Genomic DNA, 25,446 nt, shown 5'->3' with positions numbered 1-25,446 from the left:
TCCAGCCTGTTACCGTCACGTGTCCCGCCTCCCCAAGATTCACCTTGACCTCCCTGTCCCGGTCACCACCACCATTTGTCCCACTTCACCTGTCCCGGGGCGGGTGGACTTTAGCACCCGGGGGAGCCGGGGAGCTCAGGACCCGCCGCCCGCGGCTGCTGCTGAATCCGCAGTGTTTCTGTTCCGTTGACGGATGCGGTGAACGGGTTAAAATTAATGGATCGATAATTCTCACATCGTGTTTATTTCACTCTCCGCACATTTATATTTACACTGACTTACTCCTGACTCCGGTCCCGGACCCGACCCGTTTACAGACCCGGAGCGGAACCGGAGCAGATTCTCAGCCACTGGTTTATATATCCTGACCAGAAGAAAGGATAAAGTTTCCCCGTGAATTTATTCCCAGTGAAGGTGTGGAGATGGGAATTGGTCTCCGCGTTGTAAAATGAGACTGTCCCGGACTCGTAACTGAGATAAACTCTCACCCTCCCGGGGATGGGACCGGCAGGGAGATGAGACACGGGGGAGGTGTAAACCCACATCTCGTCATCACGCCGCCCGATGATCCAGAATCCGTTCCCTGGACTCAGTCCGACCCCTCCCTTCCTGTCCACAGACTCTGCGGCGACTCCCAGACCCCAGTACCGATTCCCCGTCACCTCCACCTCCCAGTAATGTCTCCCCGATGTGAATCCCTCCGATCCCAGCACACAAGGCCAGAATGTGAATCTCTTCCCGGTGTCAGGGAGATCCCTTCGGGTCCTGGTCCGTCTCACACTCTTCCGATCCTCAGACACCTCAAGTGCCGGACTCGCCGTTTCCACATCCAGGGTGACAGAGACTGGGGGGAGAAGCAGAGAATTAGAGAGTCCCCGGGGATCTGGGGGGGGGGGGGGGGGGGGGGGAAAGACTCCGGCAGCGCGGCCCCGGGACCGGGGGAGAGGCCACCGGGCCTCAGGCACAGTCGGGTGGCCGACAGGACCGGGGCAATGTGACCAGTGGTGTTACCATGGGGATCGGTTCAGGGTCCACTGTTCATTGTTACTAATGATTTGGAAGAGAATATAGATGGCATGGTTCGTAAGTTTGCAGATGACAGCAAAATTGGTGGTATAGTGAACAGTGGAGGTGTTTATCTAGATCACTACAGGATCACTGAAACATTTTCGATTATTTATAATGTTATTTATCCTTCTCATTATTTATAATTACAGTATGGGCAAGGTGGGCCGAAGGGCCTAATTCCATGTTTATATCTCAATAACTGGAATGAGATATCGACAGAGGATGTGGGGGTGTTGCTGCAGCTTTTCACTGAATGTCCTGTTTCTCAACTCGATAAAAGATCCACCCGAGGGGAGGGAACGAGGATCTGACAACCGCAGAAACACTGGGGATTCAGTGTAGGGAGGTGCCGGCTTCCGAAATGATCAAATCTCCGTGCAGTCAGATTTGTGGGGAGAGGAGAAATAAAGTGAACGAAAGCTGTAACTGGAGCCTCAGTGAACAACCACAGAAGGTTCACAGGTTACTGGCCACAAATGATCTTGGAATTGAAGGCAGGAGGTGGGGAAACAGAGGGGGAGATGGGCATGTCATGAGGTATTTCCTCCTCTCACTTGGAGGCTTTGGCCACAATCTGCCAATCGTTCTGTGTGTGTACGTGAGGGAGCTTTCCCAGGCTGGGAATGCTGTGTGTGCTTCTTCCGAGATGAAATCTTGACCAAGTCAGTGCAGGTTGGTGTGTCCGGTCTCAGTCTGAGGCTTCAATGTGGGGGTTTGATAACAACAGTGAGGGTCGCAAGTCCAGCAGGGGGCAGACCTGAGTCAATCAGAGTCTGCAGTCACGGACGGTTCAGACAGGCCGAGCAGTGAAGAGTTCAATGTAGTTTTCTGACAATCCTGGTCACCTGACGGATACCAGACTTTATCACTTGGTGCTGTCTAAGTGTGTTTGTGTAGTGTGGATTGGTTCAGGATGCAGTGGATAATCTACAGTACTGGTTGTATCATGCTGCTGCGAAGGTGTGTTCAGGGGTCTGACATCTCCAGCTGACCATGTGACAGTGATGTCTTCACCCAGAGTTACAGACAGTCTTTGTGAGCAAATATCACTTAAAATTGTTCACAAACATGGAGAAAGGAAACTGTAAATGTTTACCTCGCTTAATTGTATCAGACATTTCTCTCAACGTTGTGTTCAACGAAAAGGGGTGATCGAATTTTTCAACAGGCAGAACGCCATTTGTCACTGACAGCAGTTGTTCATCATCACTAATCCTGTAAATATTACACAGCCGGTTATAAACTGAACATCAGTGATATTTGAACTATTTTACAAATCCACACTGTGTTTCAGTAAAGACCATGTCCTACCTCCTCTTCTGATGAGCTTCCTCCTGAAATAAATAAAACACAGATCTCAATTGACTGACTGCATCCTGACCGCAGGAATTTGAGCCAAGTTATTACAAGCTGCAGAAAATTCCCACTTCCCAGCTCTCTCTCACTGACACACACGGAGAAAAGGGATACCGTAACAAGGGGCACAGAACCCGGGAGAAAGTACGAGGAATGTTTATGAAAATTATCCCATAACTGAGAGGATGGAACTGACGGGAAAGACTGGACAGGCTGTGAATATTTTTCTGGATACGATGTCAGGGAGGATCTCGTTGATCAATGGTTGAAGTGGAACAGCAGAGACTGAATGTAATGGGGAAGCTGGATGAACACACGAGGGACCGTGGAGTTCGGGACACTGTAGCTGCGTGTGGTCAGTAGGTGGGAGGAGGCTTGTGGAGCAGGGAAATTGATAGGAGCGAATTGACTGAGAGACCTGGCTATGGTGTAAAATGGGATATAATCCAATGCAGAATATATCTGAAAAACAAAATAGACAGCGCAAAATTCTCTCAATCAATAAACCCGATACAATCCGGTATTGATGGTAAATCTGATGTATGGGTCACATTCTGCAATTCAGCATCAGTTCCCACTGATCGACAGACAAACCCTCATACCCACCACTCCAGACACACTCACAGCCTGTGACTGTAACTGGGTGTTACTCTGAGTATTGGGGATATTATACGTGGGAATCACAGAAACGATCACCAGCTCAGTGCTCTGATCAGAGTAACTCATTCACGAGAAGGTTGCAGAGTATTATTAGACAATAGATAATAGGTGCAGGAGTAGGCCATTCGGTCCTTCGAGCCAGCACCGCCATTCACTGTGATCATGGCTGATCATCCACAATCAGTACCCCGTTCCTGCCTTCTCCCCATATCCCTTGACTCTGCTTTCTTTAAGAGCTCTATGTAACTCTATCTTGAAAGCATCCAGAGAATTGGCCTTCACTGCCTCCTGAGGCAGAGCATTCCATAGATTCACAACTCTCTGGGTGAAAAAGTTTTTCTTCAACTCTGTTCTAAATGGCCTACCCCTTATTCTTAAACTGTGGCCTCTGGTTCTGGACTCCCCCAACATCAGGAGCATGTTTCCTACCTCTAGCGTGTCAAATCCCTTAATAATCTTATATGTTTCAATCAGATCCCCTCTCATCCTTCTAAATTCCAGTGTATGCAAGCCCAGTCGCTCCAATCTTTCAACATATGACAGTCCCACCATCCTGGGAATTAACCTCCTGAACCTACGCTGGACTTCCTCAATAGCAAGAATGTCCTTCTTCAAATTTGGAGATCAAAACTGCACACAATATTCCAGGTGTGGCCCTGTACAACTGTAGAAGGACCTCTTTGCTCCTATACTCAACTCCCCTTGTTATGAAGGCCAACATGCCATTAGCTTTCTTCACTGCCTGCTATACCTGTATCCTGTGATGTACAGATGCTGTGGGAGGTTGGTTTGGGGACAATGACAATCCTGAACAGTCACAATGTCTGTTTGGTGAAAATCAGTTTACAATGACAGTATTTGTGAATACCACATTGAAAAATACATAATTATTTAATTGCACTTTTACAGAACCAAAGTGCAATTTCTCATGTTTCTCTCACCATGAGAAACATCACATCTTGTTGTTGATCCATCCGTTCCTGTAACTTTGAGATTTTCTCCTGGATTGAATTTAAATTCTCTTGAATCTCTCGAAGATTTTTCTCCATCGGATTTAGAATCCTCACCTCTTCTTCCCTGAGATCTCTGAGTAAGCATTGCTCTTTCTCAGTGAGAATCTGGTGCAGTTCAGCAAACTGGGATGTGATGTGGGACTGAACACAGTGTGACTGTTCCTGTCAACAGAAAGGTGAAGATTAATTTAATGTATTGCCATGTTGTGTCTCTTTATGACATGGAATGAGGTAGAACATTGGAGTAGACATTCGCTTTGCATGTGAATCCAGTGAGGGGTAGAGACAGTTGCCTCTCTGACTGAGATCTGTGATGAGTTCTGTGCCTCAGGGTTGAGTGCTGGGGGTGTTGTTCTTTGTCAACTATGTCAACGATCTAGATGATTATATGGTAAACTGGATGAACAAAGTTGAGGTGACAGTGAGACTCGGCCGGAGTAGACAGCAAGGACGGCCATCAACGTTTGCAGCAGGATGTGGACCAGCTGGGAAATGGGATGAAAAACGGCAAGTGGAATATAATGCAAACAAGAGTGAGGTCAAACCAGTGAACGGAGGGGCATGAGGGAGTGCAGTAGAACAGAGGGATTCGAGAATACAGACCCATGGTTCATTGAAAGTGGCATCACAGGTAGACAGGTTCATAATGAGAGCTTTAGGCACACTGGCTTTCAGACATCAAAGTACTGAGTACAGGAGATGGGATGTTTTGTTCAAGTTGTATGAGACGTTGGTGAAGCTGAATTCGGAGTATTGTGACAGTTCTGGTTACGACCTACAGAAAAGCTGTCAGTAAGATTGAAAGAGTGCGGGAAAAATTTACAAGGATGTTGCCAGGACTTGAAGACCTGAGTTATATGGAAAGATTGGTTAGGAATTTATATCCTGGAGCACATGACAATGAGGGGAGATTTGATAGACAAAATTATGATGGGTAAAGATAGGGTAAATCTTATTCCACTTTTAGGGTGAAACTAGAAGTATAGGTCATGAATTAAGGGTGGAAGGTGAAATGTTTCAGGGGAACATGAGGGAGAACGTCTTCACTCAGAGAGTGGGGAGAGTGTGGAACGAGCTGCCAGTGGAAGTGGTGGATGTGGGTTCGATTTTAACATTTAAGAGAACTTTTGATAAGTACGTAGATGGAAGGGGTATGGAGGGCTATGGCCAGGGTGTGGTCGATGGGACGAGGCAAAAGAATAGTTCGGCATGGACTAGATGGGCTGTGGGTCTGTCTTTGTGCTATCGTATTCCATTACTCTATGAATCTATGTACTGTGAAGATTTTGCACATTAAAGTGTATAATAGTTCTCAGAGCAATCCCTGCGATTCCATTTCCTCTCATCTCCATGAAACATATTCTCCCTCACTGGCACATTATTTCCACTTGATTCACATACAATCCATCTTCACAAGGTTAATTAAAGTTGTTATTTACTGTTAACAAGGATTTATTTGGAATATCATTGAAAATCATCTTGTTCACAAGAGAACAAAGAAATATGGGATACAGAGAGAGATGATGAGAATTAATCTAAAGAAATTGGGGTGCAGGAATTCACATTAAAAGGGTTACTGGGCATGGGTGAGAGCACAGGTCAGGGTACTTTTAGCTTTCATAAGGGATACAGGAGTTTATAGGATATGATGGATAAGCCAGAATAGGGTACTAGGATGGCCAAAGAAGGAAGGATAAGTGTAGAGAGAGACAGAGTGTGTGTGTGTGTGTGTGTGTGTGTGTGTGTGTGTGTGTGTGTGTGTGTGTGTGTGTGTGTGTGTGTGTGTGTGTGTGTGTGTGTGTGTGTGTGTGTGTGTGTGTGTGAGAGAGAGAGAGGAGAGAGAGAGAGAGAGAGAGAGAATGGGTGAAGGGATTTAGAATGTGAATCTATTGTCTAATCCACACTCCGGAGCAGAAGGTGGCAGTAATGCACCATTAAGCTGGGCGCCAACCACCGTAAAACTAGAAGAGAACAAAGTAATTGGCACATCAGGCATAGGAGTTAGGTCAAATGAGGTGCTTGAGGAGCATAAGAAATGCAGGAGGACACTTAATAGAGAAACCAAGAGAGCTGAACGAGTAACTGATGTTGCTCTGGCAGAGGATGTGAAGGAGAATCCCAAAGGCTTCTATATGTATGTTAAGAGCAAAAGGAATGTGAAGGAAAACATTGAAGATCAGTGTGGTCATCTGTCTATTGAGCTGAAATAAATTGTGGAGATCTTAAAGGAATTTTTTTACTTCTCTGGAGACAGACACGGAAACTATAGACCTGAAGCAGAACTGCAGGAAGATCACAGACTGTAACCAAATTACAGAAGAGGAGGTGCTTGCAGGCTTGAGCCAAATTAGGGTGGAGAAGCACTCAATGACTGAGCAGGTGTCCAACGGACCTTGTGGCAGGGTAGTGCAGAAATTGCAAGGGCTCTGGCAGAGATATTGAAAACATAATTTAGTCATGGGTGAGGTGCTGGAAGACTGGATGAAAGCTAATGATGTTCTGTTGTTTAAGAATGACTCTAACAATAAGCCGGGAAAATTATAAGCCAGTGAGCCTGAAATCAGTAGTGGGTAAGAGCTGGATACATATTTGGGTAAATAGGACCCGATTAGGAGCAGACAACATGGTTTTGTGCATGCTGGGTCATGCCCAATCAATTTTATAGAGGTCTTAACAATCTTAACAGGTTACAAAAACGGTTGATGAAGCAAAGGCAGTGGACGTCGTTCATATGGACTTCAGCAAGGCCTTCAATGCCTGTATGGGAGTCTGATCTGGAAAGTCAATGAACCTGGCATTCAGGGTGAAGTAGTTAATTAGATTCAACACCAGCTTAGCAGAAAGCAGAGAGTGGTGGTTGATGGTCACCTCTCTGATTGGAGTCCTGTGACTAGTGGTGTGCTCTGGGACCGATGTTTGTTGTTTGCCATCTATATTAATGGTTTTGATGATAACGGGGTAAACGGGATCCACAAATGTGGGGATGACACCAGGACCGGAGCAGCAGGGCAGTCTATCAAAGTGTGCAGCAGGATCTGGACCAGTGGAAAAGTCGGCTGAATTGGCAAATAGAATTGAATGTAGACAGTGTCAGGTGTTGCATGGTGACCGGACAGACTTGGAGAAGATCGGTGTAGTGAATGGTAGGGCACTGAAGTGTGCAACAGAACAAAAGGATTTGGGAATACAGATCCAAAATTCCATGAAATCAACATTGAAAGTTGCTTTTGGAACTGTGGCCATAAATCAGAACACCGAATACAGGAGTTATGATGTTTTGTTGAGGTTGTACAAGATGTTGGTGAGACTAAATTTGGAGTATTTTGTGTAGGTCTGATCATCTACATACTGGAAAGCTTGAAGGAGTGCAGAGAAACTTACACAGATGTTGCTTTGTTAGGACTTCATTCAGTGGAACACCAGAGATGGAGGGATCTTCCAGAGAGACACACAAATTATTAGGGGCTTACAATGAGAGAATGTTTGTAGATTTTACCTCATCAGCTGGTTGAGACTAGAGCTAGTGAGTCATATCTTTAGGGCTGGGCTACCCAACCTGAGATCCACAGACCCCTCTGTTAATGGTAGGGGTCCATGGCATAAGAAAGATTGGGACCCCCTGGTTTAGGGTGAAGGTTGAAATATTTAAGGGGAAACTGAGGGGCAACTTCTACACTCGAGGGTGGTGAAGAGTGGATCTAGGTTCAAGCAGAAGTGGTAGATGCGGCTTCGATTGTAACAATTAAGAGAATTTTGATAAGCTACATGGACCAGAAGGGTATGAAAGGCTCTGGTCTATCTGTCGTTAGGTCTGGCACAGACTAGACGGGCTGAATGACCTCTTTCCGTAATGTAGTTGACTATGATTCTATGCAAATGCCACGCATACAATACCAGAGGACTGGATTGAAACCAGTTCACTGGAGCTATGATACTCTGCTCAGACACGAGAAAATCTGCAGATGCTGGAAATTCAAGCAACACACACGAAATGCTGGTGGGACACAGCGGGCCAGGCAGCATCTATAGGAAGAGGTACAGTCGACGTTTCGGGTCGAGACCCTTCGTCAGGACTGGCGATACTCGAATACTCTGCTATTGTGTTTCAAAGGAAACAAAATTACATAACAGCATCGGAAATTCTGCTCAGAAATGCCTCACCCGAACTCCAGAAATCTTCTCTTTCTGTTGCTGCTCCATTTTCTCGAAGTCAGATTTCTTTTTTGTGAGAGAGTCTAAGGAAGATTTAATGCGATCCTGGAAATCACAGAGTGAGGGAATTAGACATTAAAAATGCGACAGAGTAAAGACGCGATCTACAGTGGGATACTTCTACCTTGTAGATTTTAACAGCTTCTCGAATCGACAGGAATCGGTGCTCTCTGTGTTCCTGCGCAGCGGCGCACATCACACAGATCAGTTTCTTGTCCGCTTCACAAAACAGCTTCAGTTCTTCCTCATGTTCCTCACAGTGAAATGTAATTTCCTTCACCTTCGGAGTTAGGGTTAGTCCTCGAAGTTTCTCGGACAGACTTGCTAAGGCCCGATTTACCCTGAGGGTGCGGTCTGCAAACTCCTCTCTACACTGCGGGCAGGTGTTCCTCTCCTCCCTTTCCCAACATCGAGTGATGCAGGAGCGGCAGAAGTTGTGTCCGCATTCCGGTGAGACAGGATCGGTGAAGAAATCCAGGCAGATGGGACAAATTGTCTCTTCGGTTAAACTCTCGATCCGTCCTTTCGAAGCCATGTTAACTCCCTCTCCACTTCCTGATTCAGAGGAGCAGGTGAATCCCTGCAGTACCGCGATTGTCCACTACTCGCGCTGCAGTCTCACGGAATGACGAACACGAGGAAATCTTCAGAGGCTGCAAATCCAAAGCCTCACACACAAAATGCTGGAGGAACTCAGCAGACCAGGCAGCATCTATGGAAACGAGTAAACAGCTGACGTTTCGGGCCGAGACTCTTCATCAGGACGGGGAGAAGTCAGAATAAGAAGGTTGGGGGGAGCGCGTGTGATGTGCCTTGGATGTAGGTTGGAAGGGACTGAACCAGGCGGTAAATCAATATCCGTTCACAAGTTCAGTGGGTCAGGAGCAGGGAATGAATGTTATGTTGCTGCAAGTGTTCAATGGGAAAGAATCGCCGCCATTTTCACATCAGGGTGGGATCAGAGACACATTGAACTGGTTGGAACATAAATAAAGCCGGGGAGAAGAGCCTTTTTCAGTCTGAGGCAGGACTGAAAGGGACATGTCCTGAAAAGCAAGACTGACAATCGATGTTCAAGAATTGTGTTGACACAAAGGTTGGGGGCGTTGTGGATAGTGTCATGGCACAAAGGTTGGGATGGTTGGGGTGTTGTGGATAGTGTGGAGGACTGACAGAGGTTAAAATGGGACATTGATAGGATGCAAAACTGGGCTGAGAAGTGGCAGATGGAGTTCAACCCAGATAAGTGTGAGGTGGTTCATTTTGGTAGGTCAAATATGATGGCAGAATATAGTATTAATGGTAAGACTCTTGGCAGTGTGGAGGATCAGAGGGATCTTAGGGTCCGAGTCTATAGGACACTCAAAGTGCTACGCAGGTTGACTCTATGTTTAAGCAGGCATACGGTGCATACGGTGTATTGGATGTCACCAACTGTGAGATTGAGTTTAAGAGCCAAGAGGTAACGTTGCAGTTATATAGGACCCTGGTCAGACCCCACTTGGAGAACTGTGCTCAGTTCTGGTTGCCTCACTACAGGAAGAACGTGGAAACCATAGAAAGGGTGCAGAGGAGATCTACATCGACTACTGCATTGGCGCTGCCTCCTGCATGCATGCTGAGCTCGTTAACTTCATTAACTTTGCCTCCAACTTTCACCCTGCCCTCAAATTTACCTGGTCCATTTCCGACACCTCCCTCCCCTTTCTTGATCTTTCTGTCTCCATCTCTGGAGATGGCTTATCTACTGATATCTACTTTAAGCCTACAGACTCTCACAGTTACCTGGACTATTCCTCTTCCCACCCTGTCTCTTGCAAAAATGCCATCCCCTTCTCACAATTCCTCCGCCTCTGCCGCATCTGCTCTCAGGATGAGGCTTTTCATTCCAAGACGAAGGAGATGTCTTCCTTTTTTAAACAAAGGGGCTTCCCTTCCTCCACCATCAACACTGCTCTCAAACGCATCTCTTCTATTTCATGCACATTTGTCCTCACCCCATCCACCCGCCACCCCACTCGGGATAGGGTTCCCCTTGTCCCCACTTACCACTCCACCAGCCTCCGGGTCCAACGTATAATTCTCCATAACTTACGCCACCTCCAACGGGATCCCACTACCAAACACATCTTTCCCTCCCCCCCTTTCTGCTTTCCGCAGGGATCGCTCCCTACGCGACCCCCTTGTCCACTCGTCCCCCCCATCCCTTCCCACCGATCTCCCTCCTGGCACTTATCCTTGTAAGCGGAACAAGTGCTACACCTGCCCTTACACCTCCTCCCTCACCACCATTCAGGGCCCCAGACAGTCCTTCCAGGTGAGGCGACACTTCACCTTTGAGTCGGCTAGTGTGGTATACTGCGTCCAGTGCTCCCGGTGTGGCCTTTTATATATTAGTGAGACCCAATGCAGACTGGGAGACCGTTTCACTGAACACCTCCGCTCGGTCCGCCAGAAAAAGCAGGATCTCCCAGTGGCCACACAGTTTAATTCCACATCCCATTCCCATTCTGATATGTCTATCCATGGCCTCCTCTATTGTCAAAATGAATCCAAACTCAGGTTGGAGGAACAACACCTTATATACCGGCTGGGTAGCCTCCAACCTGATAGCCTCCAAACTTCTCTAACTTCCGTTAATGCCCCTCCTCCCTTCTTACCCCATCCCTGACATATTTAGTTGTTTGCCTGTTCTCCATCTCCCTCTGGTGCTTCCCCCCCCCCCTACTTCTTTCTCCCGAGGCCTCCTTGTCCCATGATCCTTTCCCTTCTCCAGCTCTGTATTACTTTCACCAATCACCTTTCCAGCTCTTAGCTTCATCCCACCCCCTCCGGTCTTCTCCTATCATTTCGCATTTCCCCCTCCCCCCTCTACTTTCAAATCTCTTACTATCTTTCCTTTCGGTTAGTCCTGACGAAGGGTCTCGGCCCGAAACGTTGACAGTTCTTCTCCCTATAGATGCTGCCTGGCCTGCTGTGTTCCACCAGCATTTTGTGTGTGTTGTTTGAATTTCCAGCATCTGCAGATTTCCTCGTGTGTACAAGGATGTTTCCTGGATTGGGGAGTATGCCTTATTAGAATAGGTTGAGCGAACTCGGCCTTTTCTCTTTGGAGCGACGGAGGATGAGAGGTGACTTGATAGAGGTGTATAAGATAATGAGAGGCATTGATCGTGTGGATGGTCATAAGACTGAAGCTATTTCAGTGGAGTAAAGGAAATTACAGTGGCATGAGAGAGGAACTGGCCAAGGTTGACTGGAAAGGGACACTAGCGGGAAGGTATGACAAGATAGGCAGAACTCAGCATGGTTTCCTTAAAGGAAAATCCTGCCTGACAAACCTAGTGCAATTTTTTGAGGAAATTACAAGCAGGCTAGACAAGGGAGATGCAGTGGATGTTGTGTATTTGGATTTTCAGAAGGCCTTTGACAAGGTGCCGCACATGAGGCTGCTAAACAAGATAAGAGCCCATGGAATTACGGGAAAGTTACATATGTGGATAGAGCATTGGTTGATTGGCAGGAAACAGAGAGTGGGAATAAAGGGATCCCATTTTGGTTGGCTGCCGGTTACCAGTGGTGTTCCACAGGGGTCCGTGTTGGGGCCGCTTCTTTTTACATTGTATATCAATGATTTGGATTATGGAATAGATGGCTTTGTGGCTAAGTTTGCTGATGATACAAAGATAGGTGGAGGGGCCGGTAGTGCTGAGGAAACAGAGAGTCTGCAGAGAAACTTGGATAGATTGGGGGAATGGGCAAAGAAGTGGCAAAAGAATTACAATGTCGGAAAGTGTACGGTCATGCACTTTGGTAGAAGAAATAAATGGGGAGAGAATTCAAAGTTCTGAGATGCAACAGGACTTGGGAGTCCTCGTGCAGGATACCCTTAAAGTTAACCTCCCGGTTGAGTCAGTAGTGAAGAAGGCGAATGCAATGTAGGCATTCATTTCCAGAGGAATAGAGTACAGGAGTAGGGATGTGATGTTGAGGCTCTATAAGGCACTGGTAAGACCTCACTTGGAGTACTGTGTGCAGTTTTGGGCTCCTTATTTAAGAAAGGATGTGCTGACATTCGAGATGGTTCAGAGAAGATTCACTAGAATGATTCCGGGAAACAGAGGGTTAACATATGAGGAACGTTTGACCGCTCTTGGACTGTACTCCTTGGAGTTTAGAAGAATGAGGGGGGACCTCATAGAAACATTTCGAATGTTGAAAGGCATGGACAGAGTGGATGTGGCAAACTTGTTTCCCATGGTGGGGAAGTCTAGTATGAGAGGACATGACTTGAGGATTGCAGGGCGCCCATTCAGAACAGAGATGCGAAGAATTTTTTTAGCCAGAGGGTGGTGAATCTATGGAATTTGTTGCCACGGGCGGCAGTGGAGGCCAAGTCATTGGGTGTATTTAAGGCAGAGATTGATAGGTATCTGAGTAGTCAGGGCATCAACGGTTATGGTGAGAAGGCGGGGGAATGGGACTAAAGGGGAGATTGGATCAGCTCATGATGAAATGGTGGAGCAGACTCGACGGGCCGAATGGCCGACTTCTGCTCCTTTGTCTTATTGTCTTTTCCTCAGGGCTGAAATGGCTAGCATGAGAGGGCATAGTTTTAAGGTGCTTGGAAGTAGGTACAGAGGAGATATTAGGGGTAAGTTTTTTCCGCAGAGAGTGGTGAGTGTGTGGAATGGACGGTGATGGTGGAGGCGGAAACAATAGAATCTTTTGAGAGACTCCTGGATGGGTACATGGAGCTTAGAAAAATAGAGGGCCATGGGTAAAGCCTAGGTAGTTCTAGGGTAGGGACATGTTTGGCTCAGCTTTGTGGGCCGAAGGGCCTGTATTGTGCTGAATGTTTTCTATGTTTCTAATCTCGCCTGAAATGTCCACTGTGCATTCCCCTCCACAGATGCTGCCTGTCCAACTGAGTCCCTCCAGCAGCTCAGATTTTGTTTTGCTCGAGAGCAGGCTATGGTGTGAAATGTAAATATAAATACAGTATCAACTACTAAATTACTTAATGCCCTGAAACTGGGGATGTGAAGAGAATATTGTGTTGTGAGGAGACAGATGCCGTAGCGATGACCAAGATGAATTTGCAAGAAGAAGCACAGGACTGGACATTATATATCGTAGGGAGAAACATTCGGCTTTCTGGCGAAGTTCTGATTTCCACTTCCACTGCCCTTCGTGTGCCCTTCCCAACTTCACCCGTGTGTGGAGTGGTTCCAATTGAAGATTCAGTCTCTGTTATTCAGGGCTGGTTCCATAAGCGGAACTTCTTTCCCTCTACATGTCCTCTGAACCCCTCCAGCTCCGGAGAGCCGGCACGTGGCACTGGAATCTCCATTTGCTGCCCAGCATCGCACTGACCATCAGGCAGTTTGCAGAACAGCGGCTCGATCCACGAGGTGTTTTGTGAGGTCCAGTCTCCTGCTTCAATACCGGACAACACTGAAAGAACATCGCGTCACCAGCGGTGAGGATCTGGAACAGATCAGGTTCTTCAGGTTCTGTTACAGTGAACACGCGGGTGCACTTCGAGGGCAAGCGCAGAGATACTCCACTGAGCCTAATATCTTCCGGCATTTTAACAGTTCATGTTACAATGGTTACTGGCAGATTTCTAAATATTTCACCAGGAATCTAGTTTTCATTGTGGTAGTTGACCCCTGTTTCAATCTGCTGGAGCAGCCTCTATCTGCGTCACAGCCATTTCCCCCATATTCTGTAATTTGCTGTTTAATTTATGACCCTGTTTTTCTGCCGTGGCTTGGCTTATCTGATGATAAACTCACCTGTCCTTTGTCCAACTTCCACCTGTTTACCTTTGCACAGCGAACTACACCTTGCTGATCAAATACATCCACATTCTCATCCCTGCACTGCATTTTGTGACATCAACTCTCAGCGAACATCTCTCGGACTAATTTTCCTGAAATTTCCAGGTTTGTATGGCACATCGTCTGACCATATTACAAATGCTTCCACTTCTCTCGTGAATCCCAGAGATTCGCTCCTCAGGTGTCTCGACCTGGCACGGTGTGGTGTGAATGTTACTTGCTACCTATCAGCCCAGGTACGGACATTGTCCGGGTCTTGCCGCATTTGCGTTGCGGGCTGATTCATTATCTGAGGAGCGGCAGATAGTTCTGAACATTGTTCGGTCGTCAGTGACCATCCCGACCTCTGACCTTACGACAACAGAAGATCATTGATTAAGCAGCTGAGAATGTTTGGGGATAGGACACTGGCCCGAGGAGTTCCTGCAGAGATGTCCTGTCACTGAGATGAGCAGTTTCCAAACACGATCACTGTCTTCTTTGTACCGGTGATGGTTGCAGCCACTGGAGAGATTCCCCTGATTCCCAGTGATTACCCCATTATTCCTTTCATTGCACTGTTTAGTTTAGAATTTATCGTGATTTTACGGCTTTGCTCTGTACTGCGCTGATGGTGAAAGCCCGGAGGCTCCTGTACCTTCTTCCTGATGACAACAGATAGACGAGAGGTGGTGGGGTCGTTGATGATAATCAGCTCCTTTAATTTGCTGACGTTAAGTGAGACCTTGTTGTTGTTGTTGTGGCACTGATCAGCCAGATTTTCAAACTCCCTCCTGTATGCTGTCTCAGAGAGTCATAGAAGAGTACAGCACAGAAACAGACCCTTCCGCCCATCTAGTCTGTGCATCCATCAGGAGTGTGAACCCATAGAAAGTATCAGCCCAGAAGGGGTCCCCGGCTGAGTACTAAAGACCTGTGGTTATCTGTCTGGAGTGTTCACTACAGTCCGGCGTACCCACCTGCTTCAAGCAGGCTTCAATTCTACTGGGTGCCTAAGAAGAACTGGTACCCTACCTCGATGACTATCGTCCAGTTGCACTTACACCCACTGTGATGAAGTGTTTTGAGAGTTTGGTGATGGAAATGTACACTCCTGCCTGAGAGGCGACACGGATCCACTACAATTTGCCTACCGGCACCACAGGTCCACAGGAGATATCATTTGAAGTTACTCTTCACTCAACCCTGGAACATTTGGATAGCAAAGGTGCATACATCAGAATGTTGTTTATCGACTGCAGCTCGGCATTCAATACTATCACAACTCAGAACTAATCAATAAACTTCAAGACCTTGGCCTCAATGCCTCTTTGTACAATTGTATGGTCGATTTCTTCCCTTCTAGCTATTTCAGTTTGGCAACACCTCCACAACAATTTCCATCAGCACAGGTGCACAAGGCAGTGTGCTTCGCCCTCCGCTTTACACTTATGATCGATCGCGTGACTAAGCACAGCTCCAGTGCCATATTGAAGTTTGCTGATGACCCCACTGGTGTGGGCTGAATCAAAGGTGGTGACACATCAGAATAGAACAGGGACACTGAAAATCTGGCTCAGTGGTGCCACAACGACAACCTTTCACTCAATGTCAGCAAGGCCAAGGTGCTAATTATTAACTTAAAGAGGAGGAAACCAGCAATCCATTAGCCAGTCCTCATCAGGGGATCAGAGGTGGAGAGTGTTTGCAAATTTAAGTCCCTCGAAGTTATCATTTCAGAGGACCTGTCCTGGACCCAGCACGTACGTGTAATTATGAAGAAAACTCGGCAATGTGTCTGCTACATTGGAAGTTTGTGAAGATCTGGCGTGACATCTAAACCTTATAGATGAGTGGTGGAGAGTATATTGACTGGCTGTGTCACAGCCTTGCATGGGAATGCCGATGTCTTTGAGCTGAAAAGAGTAGTGGATACAGGCCAATCCATCACAGGTAAAGCTCTTCCCACCATTGAGCAGTGCTACATGGAGCACTGTCGCAGGAAAGCAGCATCCATCATCTTTCATTGTTTTATTGAGTATGCCCACAAGAAAATGAATCTCAGGGTTGTAAACGGTTTCATACAAGTACTTCAATAGTAAATTTACTTTGAACCTTTGATCCTTCCCTCGGCCTCCGCCCACCACCATCACAGTGTGGCTCTCCCTCGTCACCTCTCCTCACACTCTGCGTCGCTCCCTTGTGACTTTGCCCACCACCCACCGCTATCTCAATGGCACGATTCACCAAGTACAGAGCCCCCAGTTGCTGCCACCGGCATAGAATTGGCTCGACCCCCGGTCCGCAACCCCTCAGAACCCCGAAGGTGCGCTCGTCGTCAAGGTCAAGTCCTTGGGATATCAAAAAAATGGCCAATCTGTGATTTCCGGGAGAGCGGCCCATCGCTGCAAAGAACCGAAGGTTGAGGGTACTATCTGGTCAGGTTCGTCGACAGAGACCCATCCACCTTGAAAAAGAAAAAGAGAGACATTAAAGGTAGAAATTAACCTTTTTCCACAGATGAGTTTGAAGAAGTCACTAACAAGAAAATCTGCAGCTGTTGGAAATCCAAGTTACAAACACCAAATGCCAGAAGAACTCAACAGGCCAGGCAGCATCTGTGGAAAAGAGGACAATTGACGTCTCAAGCAGAGACCCTTCGGCAACCAATCGTAACTGCTCAGCAAAGCCATCTTACAGGCATTCCAGAAAGTCCCGTCTTGGGATCCATCACCAACCTGATTTTCCCAATCTACCTGCACATTGAAATCCCCCATGACAATTGTAACATTGCCATTTTGGCATTCATTCTCTGTCTCCCTTTGTAATTTATAGACCTCATCCTTGCTACTTTTTGGCGATCTGTTATACAACTCCCATCAGAGACTTTTTACCCTTGCAGTTCCTTAGCTCTACCTACAAAGACTTAACACTTTCCAACCTGATGTCACCTCTTTCTAATGATTTGATTCCATTTCTAACCAACGCTTTCCTCTCTGCCTGCCTGTACTTCTGATATAATCTGTATCCTTAGAGATTAAGCTCCCAGCAATAATCTTCTTTCAGCCATAATTCTGTGATGCCTACAACACCATACCTGCCAATCTGTAACTGTGCTACAAGTTCATCTGCCTTATTCCATATACTGTGTACATTCAAATATAACACCTTCAGTCCTGCATTCACCCTTATCGAATTGTCCATCTTTTACATTGCAGATCATCCCGTTGACTGCAATGTTGCTCTATCATCAGCCTTTCCTTACCAGGAGTCTCATTACACACTGCCTCTGTTTGTAAACCAGCTACCTCATTCTCAGCCCTATCACTCCTGTTCCGATACCTCTGCCAAACTAGATTAATCCCACTCAAGTAACACTAGCCAACCTGCTCCCAAGGATATTGCACCCCCACCCCCCCGGGTTCAGATGTAATCTATCCCTTTTGTACAGGTCATACCTTTCCCAGAAGAGATCCCAATGGTCCGTAAATCTGAACCCCTGCCCCTTGCACCAGTTCCTCAGCCACACATTCACTTGCCAAACCACATCTCGCCGTGGAGAGAATCGAGAATATTATGAAACAACATTGGAAGACTGTGGACTACCTGGGTAAGTACTGATCCGGTATCGGTGCTCCCCATCGCACTGCATCACACAGATTAAACTCTGGGGCGAGATTTTACAACCAGTTACTGCAACGTTCAAAGTTCAAAACCTGCAAATGTATTATCAAAGTACACAGTTGTCACCATATACAACCCTGAGATTCATTGCCTTGCAGGCATTCACAGTAAATATAGAAAAACACATAAGATTTAATGAAAGACTGCATCCAACAAGACAGACAAACAAGCAATGTGCAATAGACAACAAGCTGTGAAAATATTAATAATGATATTCGTTTGGACTGGATATTTGTAGAACATTAAACATAAAGAAAGGTGCGATAGAGCTAATAGAATATAAAACAGAGCAGCAGGATACAATGCAACCGATCAATGAGTATGAAAGTATCTGGAATATAAACAAGCAAAGAAAATAGATCAGATGTGATAAAGGAAAACCTTTGACAGAATGTACTTCAGGGCTTAAGAAAATCTGTCACACAGAGCTTAACAGTGAAACTATAACAAAGGCAATAAACACTTTCGCTAAACCCATATTAACGTATCCTTTTGGCATGATATCCTGGTCCCAAACCGATCTGGTGTCAGTACCTCCAGTTGAACTCTGTCTTTTCGCGTGTTTCCCCCTGGCTGTCAGTCTGTAGTTTGTTATTGTCATGGGCTCCTGTCCCCGCTCCTGCTCTACTCCGACCCCTGTATCACTGAAAACTCCGCCACCTGTTTCTCGTTATTAAGTGTATTGCTGCCACCCGTGTCTCATTGTGCTCCACCTATCATCTGCCTCTCTGTTTATTGCTCCGTGTATTTCAGTCCTGTGTTTTCACCTGTTTGCAGCCAGTGAATTTTCCTGAGCCTTTCCAGCATTCGTATCTGTACTCTGTCCGTCTGAATATCGACTCTGCCTGTTTCCATATTCTGGTTTTTGGATTTCTTTGGATGTTTTGATCTCTGCCTGAACTTTGACGCTGACTTTCTTTGCGCCTCCGGATTTGCTACTCAATTAATATCACTGTGTGCACAGTACTGGGTCTGCGATTGGATCCCTGGCCACGGTCCTGACAGTACAATCTGGCCACAATGAACCCAGCAGACCCCGGTCATCTGAGAGCTGCCATGGAACAACAGGGAGTGATGCTGGGGAGACACTGGAACCAGCTGGACTCCGGGTTCAGGGCAGTGGAGTCGCTTTCTGCCAATGTAGCCGGTCTTGTGGCCCAGACTCAGTCGCTCCAGATGTCCCAGAGCGCCATTCTGCGACTTCACCTTGCGCATGCTCCACCCGTCCGAGAGCCCCGCCTGCCGCCTCCAGGAAAGTACTCGGGTGAGCCGGACACCTGCCGGCCGCTCTTTTCTGTCCCAGTGCACCCTCACTTTTGAATTACAACCAACTACGTTTCCGACTGATCGAGCCTACGTCATCACCCAACTGTCCGGTCGGGCGAGAGAATGGGGAACAGCGTCTGGGAGGCAGGCTCACCTTTCTGCATCAGTTTCCAGTTATTCTCCGACGAGATGAGAAAAGTGTTTGATCGCTCCAGACGTGGGAGAGGGGCTGCCCGTGAAATGCTGCACATGCGCCAGGTTACACCATAGAGTTCCGGACCCGAGCCACCTCCAGCGGCACAGTACGACACCTTCCCGAACGGCCTCTCCCAAGACATCAAAGGTGATCTGCTCACGCAGGATCTTCCTGACACCGCTGAAGCCCTGGTAGATTTGGCCATCCCTATTGATGTTCGCCTTCAGCACTGCCTCAGAGGGAGGAGTTCCAGAGGGTCCCTGAGGGTGAGTTTCAAGCTCCCTGTCAGTCTACATTGCCCTGCTGTTTGCCTCTATTTACAATTCCCGTTCCAGAGCCCGAGGCTATGAACGTTGACCGTACCTGTGCCAAAGGTGGATCGACCCGATGCAATAACACAAGTTCCCACGAATTCAATAAAACCGTAAAACAAGCGATACTTCGTCAAACTTCACTTTTTATTCATAGCATGCTATGGGGGAAGTTACAGACTGATCTCCCAAAGAGACAGACCGGACACTGCCCCCACCCCCGAACACAATTCCACACGATTTATAACAGCAGTTATTACAGGAAATATTATAATTGCGTGAGTTCACATGGTAAGATACAATTAGGTGTAAAATCATTATTGGTTAGTTATAATTATTTCTGCCAAGACCTGCATGGATACAATCTCAGTTCCTTATGTTGACACCTGCCCCTACTCTCCAACGTTCTACCGCCCCCCAAACTACGCTGTCCTTCCCCCATTTGTTATGTTATACCTCAAAAATGCTGTGTGCAACCAGATAATTCTTTATTTAGACCTATGTCTAACGCTATTAGGGAACAATGTCTGGTACATAATTTGTTTCTGGGTAAGGTCCCCTTTTTGGCTGTACAGCAACCAGCATAAGGTACCTATAAGCTAATCATACCCCTTAATCCGTTCCCCCATTGACCTATCCCTCCACCTGTTTACCTTTCCCTTCAACACCCGCCTGACGCTGACTGAAAGACAAAGGAGAATCAGCACCCGTTCCTGTCTGTACTGCGGCCAACCAGGCCACTTCATCGCCCCCTGTCCAGTAAAAGCCCAGCACTCACCGGTAGGATGAGGAGTATTGGTAATCGTAACCCCTATCCTGCCTTCCTCGACACCACTCACTCTCAAACCTGTTTCTCCGGAGCGGGGCATCCAACGCCGAGCAGCCTCCGCCTTGGTCGATTCCGGTGCGGAGGGGTGTTTTATCGATTCCGGATTGGCTGCCCAGTGGGGATTACCCACGTGTGCTCTCCAGTCACCATTGGTGGCCAACTCCTTGAACGGACAGAGACTGGCTAACATCACCCATGTCACGGCCCGGTGAGTCTCAGTTTATCCAGCAACCATCATGAACAGTTAGCCCTTTATGTTATTGACTCGCCTCAAGCTCCGATTGTCCTGGGCCATCTCTGGTTAGTTAAACACAACCCCCACATTGACCGGCTCGGTCGCAAGGAGCCCATTCTGTCACACCAACTGCCTCCACCATGCCCAGATTCCCTTGTCTCCAAGCCCAGATACCCCTGAGGAATTTCCGGACCTTAGTGCCATCCCTCCTGAATACATGGACATCGGGGCTGTGTTCAGCAAGTCCCGGGCCACTTCCCTACCGCCTCATCGTCCATATGATTGTGCCATTGACACCTTGCCTGGCACATCTTCCCCCAGGGCGCCGCCTGTGTCCCTGCCCGTACCTGAATCAGAAGCCATGAATAAATACATTCAAGAGTCTCTGGCTGCAGGCATCGGCCGGCCGTCTTCCTCCCATGCTGGTGCCGGGATTTTCTTTGTTGAAAAGAAGGACGTCCATGCGCTGATTACCGGGGACTGAATGAAGTCACTGTTAAGAGCCGTTACCCCTCTTCCGTTCATGACCTCGGGATTTGAACAAGGAGCCTCAGACTGATCTCCGGAATGCCGACCACCTTGTCCGCACCCGCGAAGGGGACCAGTGGAAGACGGCCTTCAACACCAGCTCAGGCCATTATGGGTATCTGGTCATGCCATTCGGTCTCACCAATCCCCTGCCGTCTTCCAAATCCTGGTAAAGGACGTTCTCGGGAACACGCCGAACCAGTTGGTTTTTGTGTATCTCAATGACACTTTGATTTTTTGTTTCTAAGTCCCTTGCTGAACACGCGGAGTTCTCCAGCACCTTCTCCAGCTCTTTGTGAAGGCTGAGAAATTTCAGTTTCATCGCAATACCGTTTCTTTCCTGGGGTATGTAACTCCGGGTGGTTCCATTCTGATGGACCAACAGAAGGTCAGGCGGTGGTCGGATGGCCCCAACCTGAGACTAATCGAGAGCTGCAACACCTCTTGGGCTTCGCTAACCTCGATCGCCGCTTCATCAGAAATCACAGTACACTGGCTGCACCACTCACTGCTCTCACCTCATCGGCTGTCAGATTCTCCTAGTCTCCTGCTGCTGAAAAAGCATTCTCTGACCTGCAGGAACGTTTCACCTCTGCCTCCATCCTGATCCAACCCGACACCGTGTGGAGGCGGATGCGTCTGACACTGGTGTAGGGGCTGTTCTCTCTCAGCGCTCGGCCAAGGATGAGAAGGTAGACCCATGCTCTGCCTTCCCTCACCGCCTCACTCCCACGGAGCGGAATTCCCATCTCGGAAACCGGCAGCTGCTGGCTGTGAAGCTATCTGGAGAGGTGGGGGCATTGGCTGGAGGGAGCAAAGGTGCCACTCTTAGTCTGGATTGTTACGAACCTGGAACGTTTTAGAAACGAACCAGCAGCAATAGACTGCACCTGGAGTCCGGTTTTGATGTTAAAACCACTATCTTTATTAGTAACTACTTATAATAGAGTAACTTAAACCAAGATGAACAGAAGTTAACAGTGTTTTGTGTGTAAGTATAACTCCCAAACTATTGAGCTTGGGGGGAACAGGGCTCAGAGTCCTCAGATGGTAAAGTAGGGGAGGTTCGGTTCATCCACGGAATAAATGATGGGAGGGAGATATTTGTAACCAGGGTAAATGTAGAGAGAAGGCAATTACGTCAAATTCCACAGGTATCACGATGGTAAGACTAACCATCAGTTATCGAAGATCCTTGTTCCAAATCCATATCCGAATTATCACCGAAAGTGACTTGTCACAGGGAAATCCTCTTCCAGTGGCTACAGCACAACACGCCCAGACAAGGGGTACAAAAGTGGTCCCACGGATACCCCAGAATCCACTCTAATGGATTGGACGAGGTGACAGCCACACAATCGCTGTGCACTGGATCGATAATCAACTCACCGTTGTGGGCAAAGGACCCCAGCTGCGACAAGCTGAAGCTACAAACTCTTCCAGTCTCTCTCTCTCTCTCTCTCTCCTCTCTCTCTCTCTCTCTCTCTCTCTCTCTCCTCTCTCTCTCTCCTCTCTCTCTCTCTCTCTCTCTCTCTCTCTCTCTCTCTCTCTCTCTCTCCTCTCTCCTTCTCCTTCTCCTTCTCCTTCTCCTCCCTCTCCCTCTCCCTCTCCCTCTCCCTCTCCCTCTCCCTCTCCCTCTCCCTCTCCCTCTCCCTCTCCCTCTCCCTCTCCCTCTCCCTCTCCCTCTCCCTCTCCCTCTCCCTCTCCCTCTCCCTCTCCCTCTCCCTCCTCCCCCCCTCCCCCTCTCCAGACCGCGGAAGCTTGTGACTCTCATCATAGCCCCACCTCCTCAGGCGCTTAAAGCAACCGTCCACAGTAAACAAAACCATATAACAATTACAGCATGGAAACAGGCCATCTCGGCCCTCTAGTCCGTGCTGAATGCTTACTCTCACCTAGTCCCACCGACCTGCTCTCAGCCCATAACCCTCCATTCCTTTCCTGTCCATATACCTATCCAATTTTACTTTAAATGACAATATCGAACCAGCCTCTACCACTTCTACTGGAAGCTCGTTCCACACAGCTACCACTCTCTGAGTAAAGAAGTCCCCCCTCGTGTTACCCCAAACTTTGGCTCCCTAACTCTCAACTCATGTCATCTTGTTTGAATCTCCCCTACTCTCAATGGAAAAATCTATCCACGTCAACTCTATCTATCCCCTCATAATTTTAAATACCTCTATCAAGTCCCCCCTCAACCTTCTACGCTCCAAAGAATAAAGACCTAACTTGTTCAGCCTTTCTCTGTAACTTAGGTGCTGAAACCCAGGTAACATTCTAGTAAATCTCCTCTGTACTCTCTCTATTTTGTTGACATCTTTCCTATAATTCGTTGACAACAACGTTCACAGATGATGCCTGCTTATCAAAATAAGGCTTCAACAGGTTTATATGTACCACCTGTGTTGACCTCGTCAATCGGGTATTTTGACAACATAATTTACATCATTAATTTGAGAGACGATTTCATATGGTCCATTGAATTTCGGCTGAAGTGGGTTTGTCAACATTGAAATAATGATTCCTGTACCGATTTCTCTTACTGTGAATAAAAGCAAAAGAAATCCTTCATCCCACTCCTTCTCATTCTCAACTCAGTATGTCCTAATCATTGTTTTGAGGGAACTTGAGACGGACGACAGCAGGGCTGATGACTTTAGCAATGGGAAAGCGGCCAATGAAGCGATGGGCGAGCTTGCAGGCATCTACCTTGACGGTAGGTCTCGGGGAAAGTTTTACTGAATAAAACTGTAAATAAGGTCATGAAAGTGTTTTACTGGCCTAATTTGAGGAAAGATGTTGTGACCTTTTGCAGGACTTGTCACGCTTGTCAGGTTGTGGGTAAACCTAATCAGGTCACCCCAGTGGTCCCACTGCAGCCTATTCCTGCATTTGGTGAACCCTTTTCCAAAGTTATTGTAGATTGTGTTGACCCTACTGGCTTAAAAAATAATTCTCCTCATCTCTGTTTTAATGGGTACCATCTAATTCTAAGACTGTGACCTCTTGTCTTGGACTCACTCGCCAAGGGAAACAGCCTTTATAAAAGCCAAAACTGTGTCAAAGGCTCCTATAAAAGTTTTTCACTTTATTTAGCTTGCCTAAAGAAATGTAGTCTGAGCAAGGAAATAATTTACATCTGGATTGGTCCAGCAAGTAGTTTATGAACTGGGAGCCAAACAAATTACGCCGTCTGCGTCCCATCCAGAGTCACAAGGGGCTTTAGAAAGATTCCATTCTACTGACGGTGTCCTTGTAAATCTCTTTTTTGTAGAGCTGGGTTCATCAGGAGTCATTCAATATGGTGATGACATGGTGCCTGCATAGTGTAATGTCGATGGAGTTGAGTGAGGTTCTAGAAGAATGATTATGTAGATTCTTGATATCCAGAGAAACAAACACACACTCACACACAGACACACAGACACACACACACACACACACACACACACACTCTCACACACACACACACACACACACACACACACACACACACACACACACACACACACACACACACACACACACACACACACACACACACACACACGCAGTGCTGGAGGAACTCAGCAGGCCAGGCAGCATCTGAGAACCTCCATTGGTCAGGCTCAGCTATGGACGTTGCATCCTAGCTGTCTACATTGCCGGTGTGCAGGTCAGGGCAGTACAATATGGAGAACAAGCTGTTGTCCAGGCAGGAGGCTCCCACTCTCCGTGTAGCTGATGAATCCCGAGGAAGAGCAGAGACCGATACAGTCTGACACCAGCATCGTTGCAGGCTTTGCCAGTCAGCATTGAACTCAACGTCGAACTGCCTCAGGGACTCCAGCTCAGGATTTTTCCTCGGGGTTTACCACCGATGCCTTCCCCATGAGTGGGTATAGCTGCAGAGCAGGGGAGGTGAGAGATCAGAGTTTTCCTTCTCCTCTATGAGCTGCCAGCCACGGGTGTCTCGCTCCTTCTGCCCGAAAGGCAGCATCTATGGAGAGGAATAATCGACATTTTGGGCCATGACTCCACATCGGTGTTGCTCTGGGAGAATGAGCCCCACTGAGAGTGTACCACACCTTTGATCTGGCCAGGGTTTGGTTCTCACCCTCTGGGGAGGCAGTTGGAGCCCACACCCTGTGTACGTGGAGGTTGGAGTGGGTGTGGTCCCACTCCCCAACCCCATGGACTGAGATCAGTTGAGTTGTGTGGCTTCTGTCTGTACTCTCCTGACACTCTCTGTGTCATACGACCCAAACACATTGGAGCGGA

General features: G+C 47.5%; 1 protein-coding gene across 1 annotated transcript in view; it reads right to left on the bottom strand.

The window, feature by feature from the left end:
* Positions 1-225: 225 nt before the first annotated feature.
* The window catches only part of LOC140721736 (uncharacterized), a 96,235-nt gene continuing 71,014 nt past the window's right edge, over positions 226-25,446 (bottom strand). Inside the window, 10 exon segments of the mRNA XM_073036543.1 lie at positions 226-844; positions 2,165-2,283; positions 2,380-2,402; positions 4,026-4,259; positions 8,259-8,354; positions 8,434-8,889; positions 19,391-19,509; positions 20,439-20,583; positions 20,919-21,002; positions 21,326-21,553. Of these exon segments, the coding sequence (XP_072892644.1) occupies positions 312-844; positions 2,165-2,283; positions 2,380-2,402; positions 4,026-4,259; positions 8,259-8,354; positions 8,434-8,889; positions 19,391-19,509; positions 20,439-20,583; positions 20,919-21,002; positions 21,326-21,553 (2,037 nt within the window). The 3' untranslated portion in view covers positions 226-311.

This window comes from Hemitrygon akajei, chromosome 2, assembly GCF_048418815.1.
Source record: "Hemitrygon akajei chromosome 2, sHemAka1.3, whole genome shotgun sequence".
In the NCBI taxonomy this organism is placed as follows: Eukaryota; Metazoa; Chordata; class Chondrichthyes; order Myliobatiformes; family Dasyatidae; genus Hemitrygon; species Hemitrygon akajei.
Note: the sequence above shows the minus strand (reverse complement) of the source record. Positions and strands in the feature narration are given on the sequence as shown.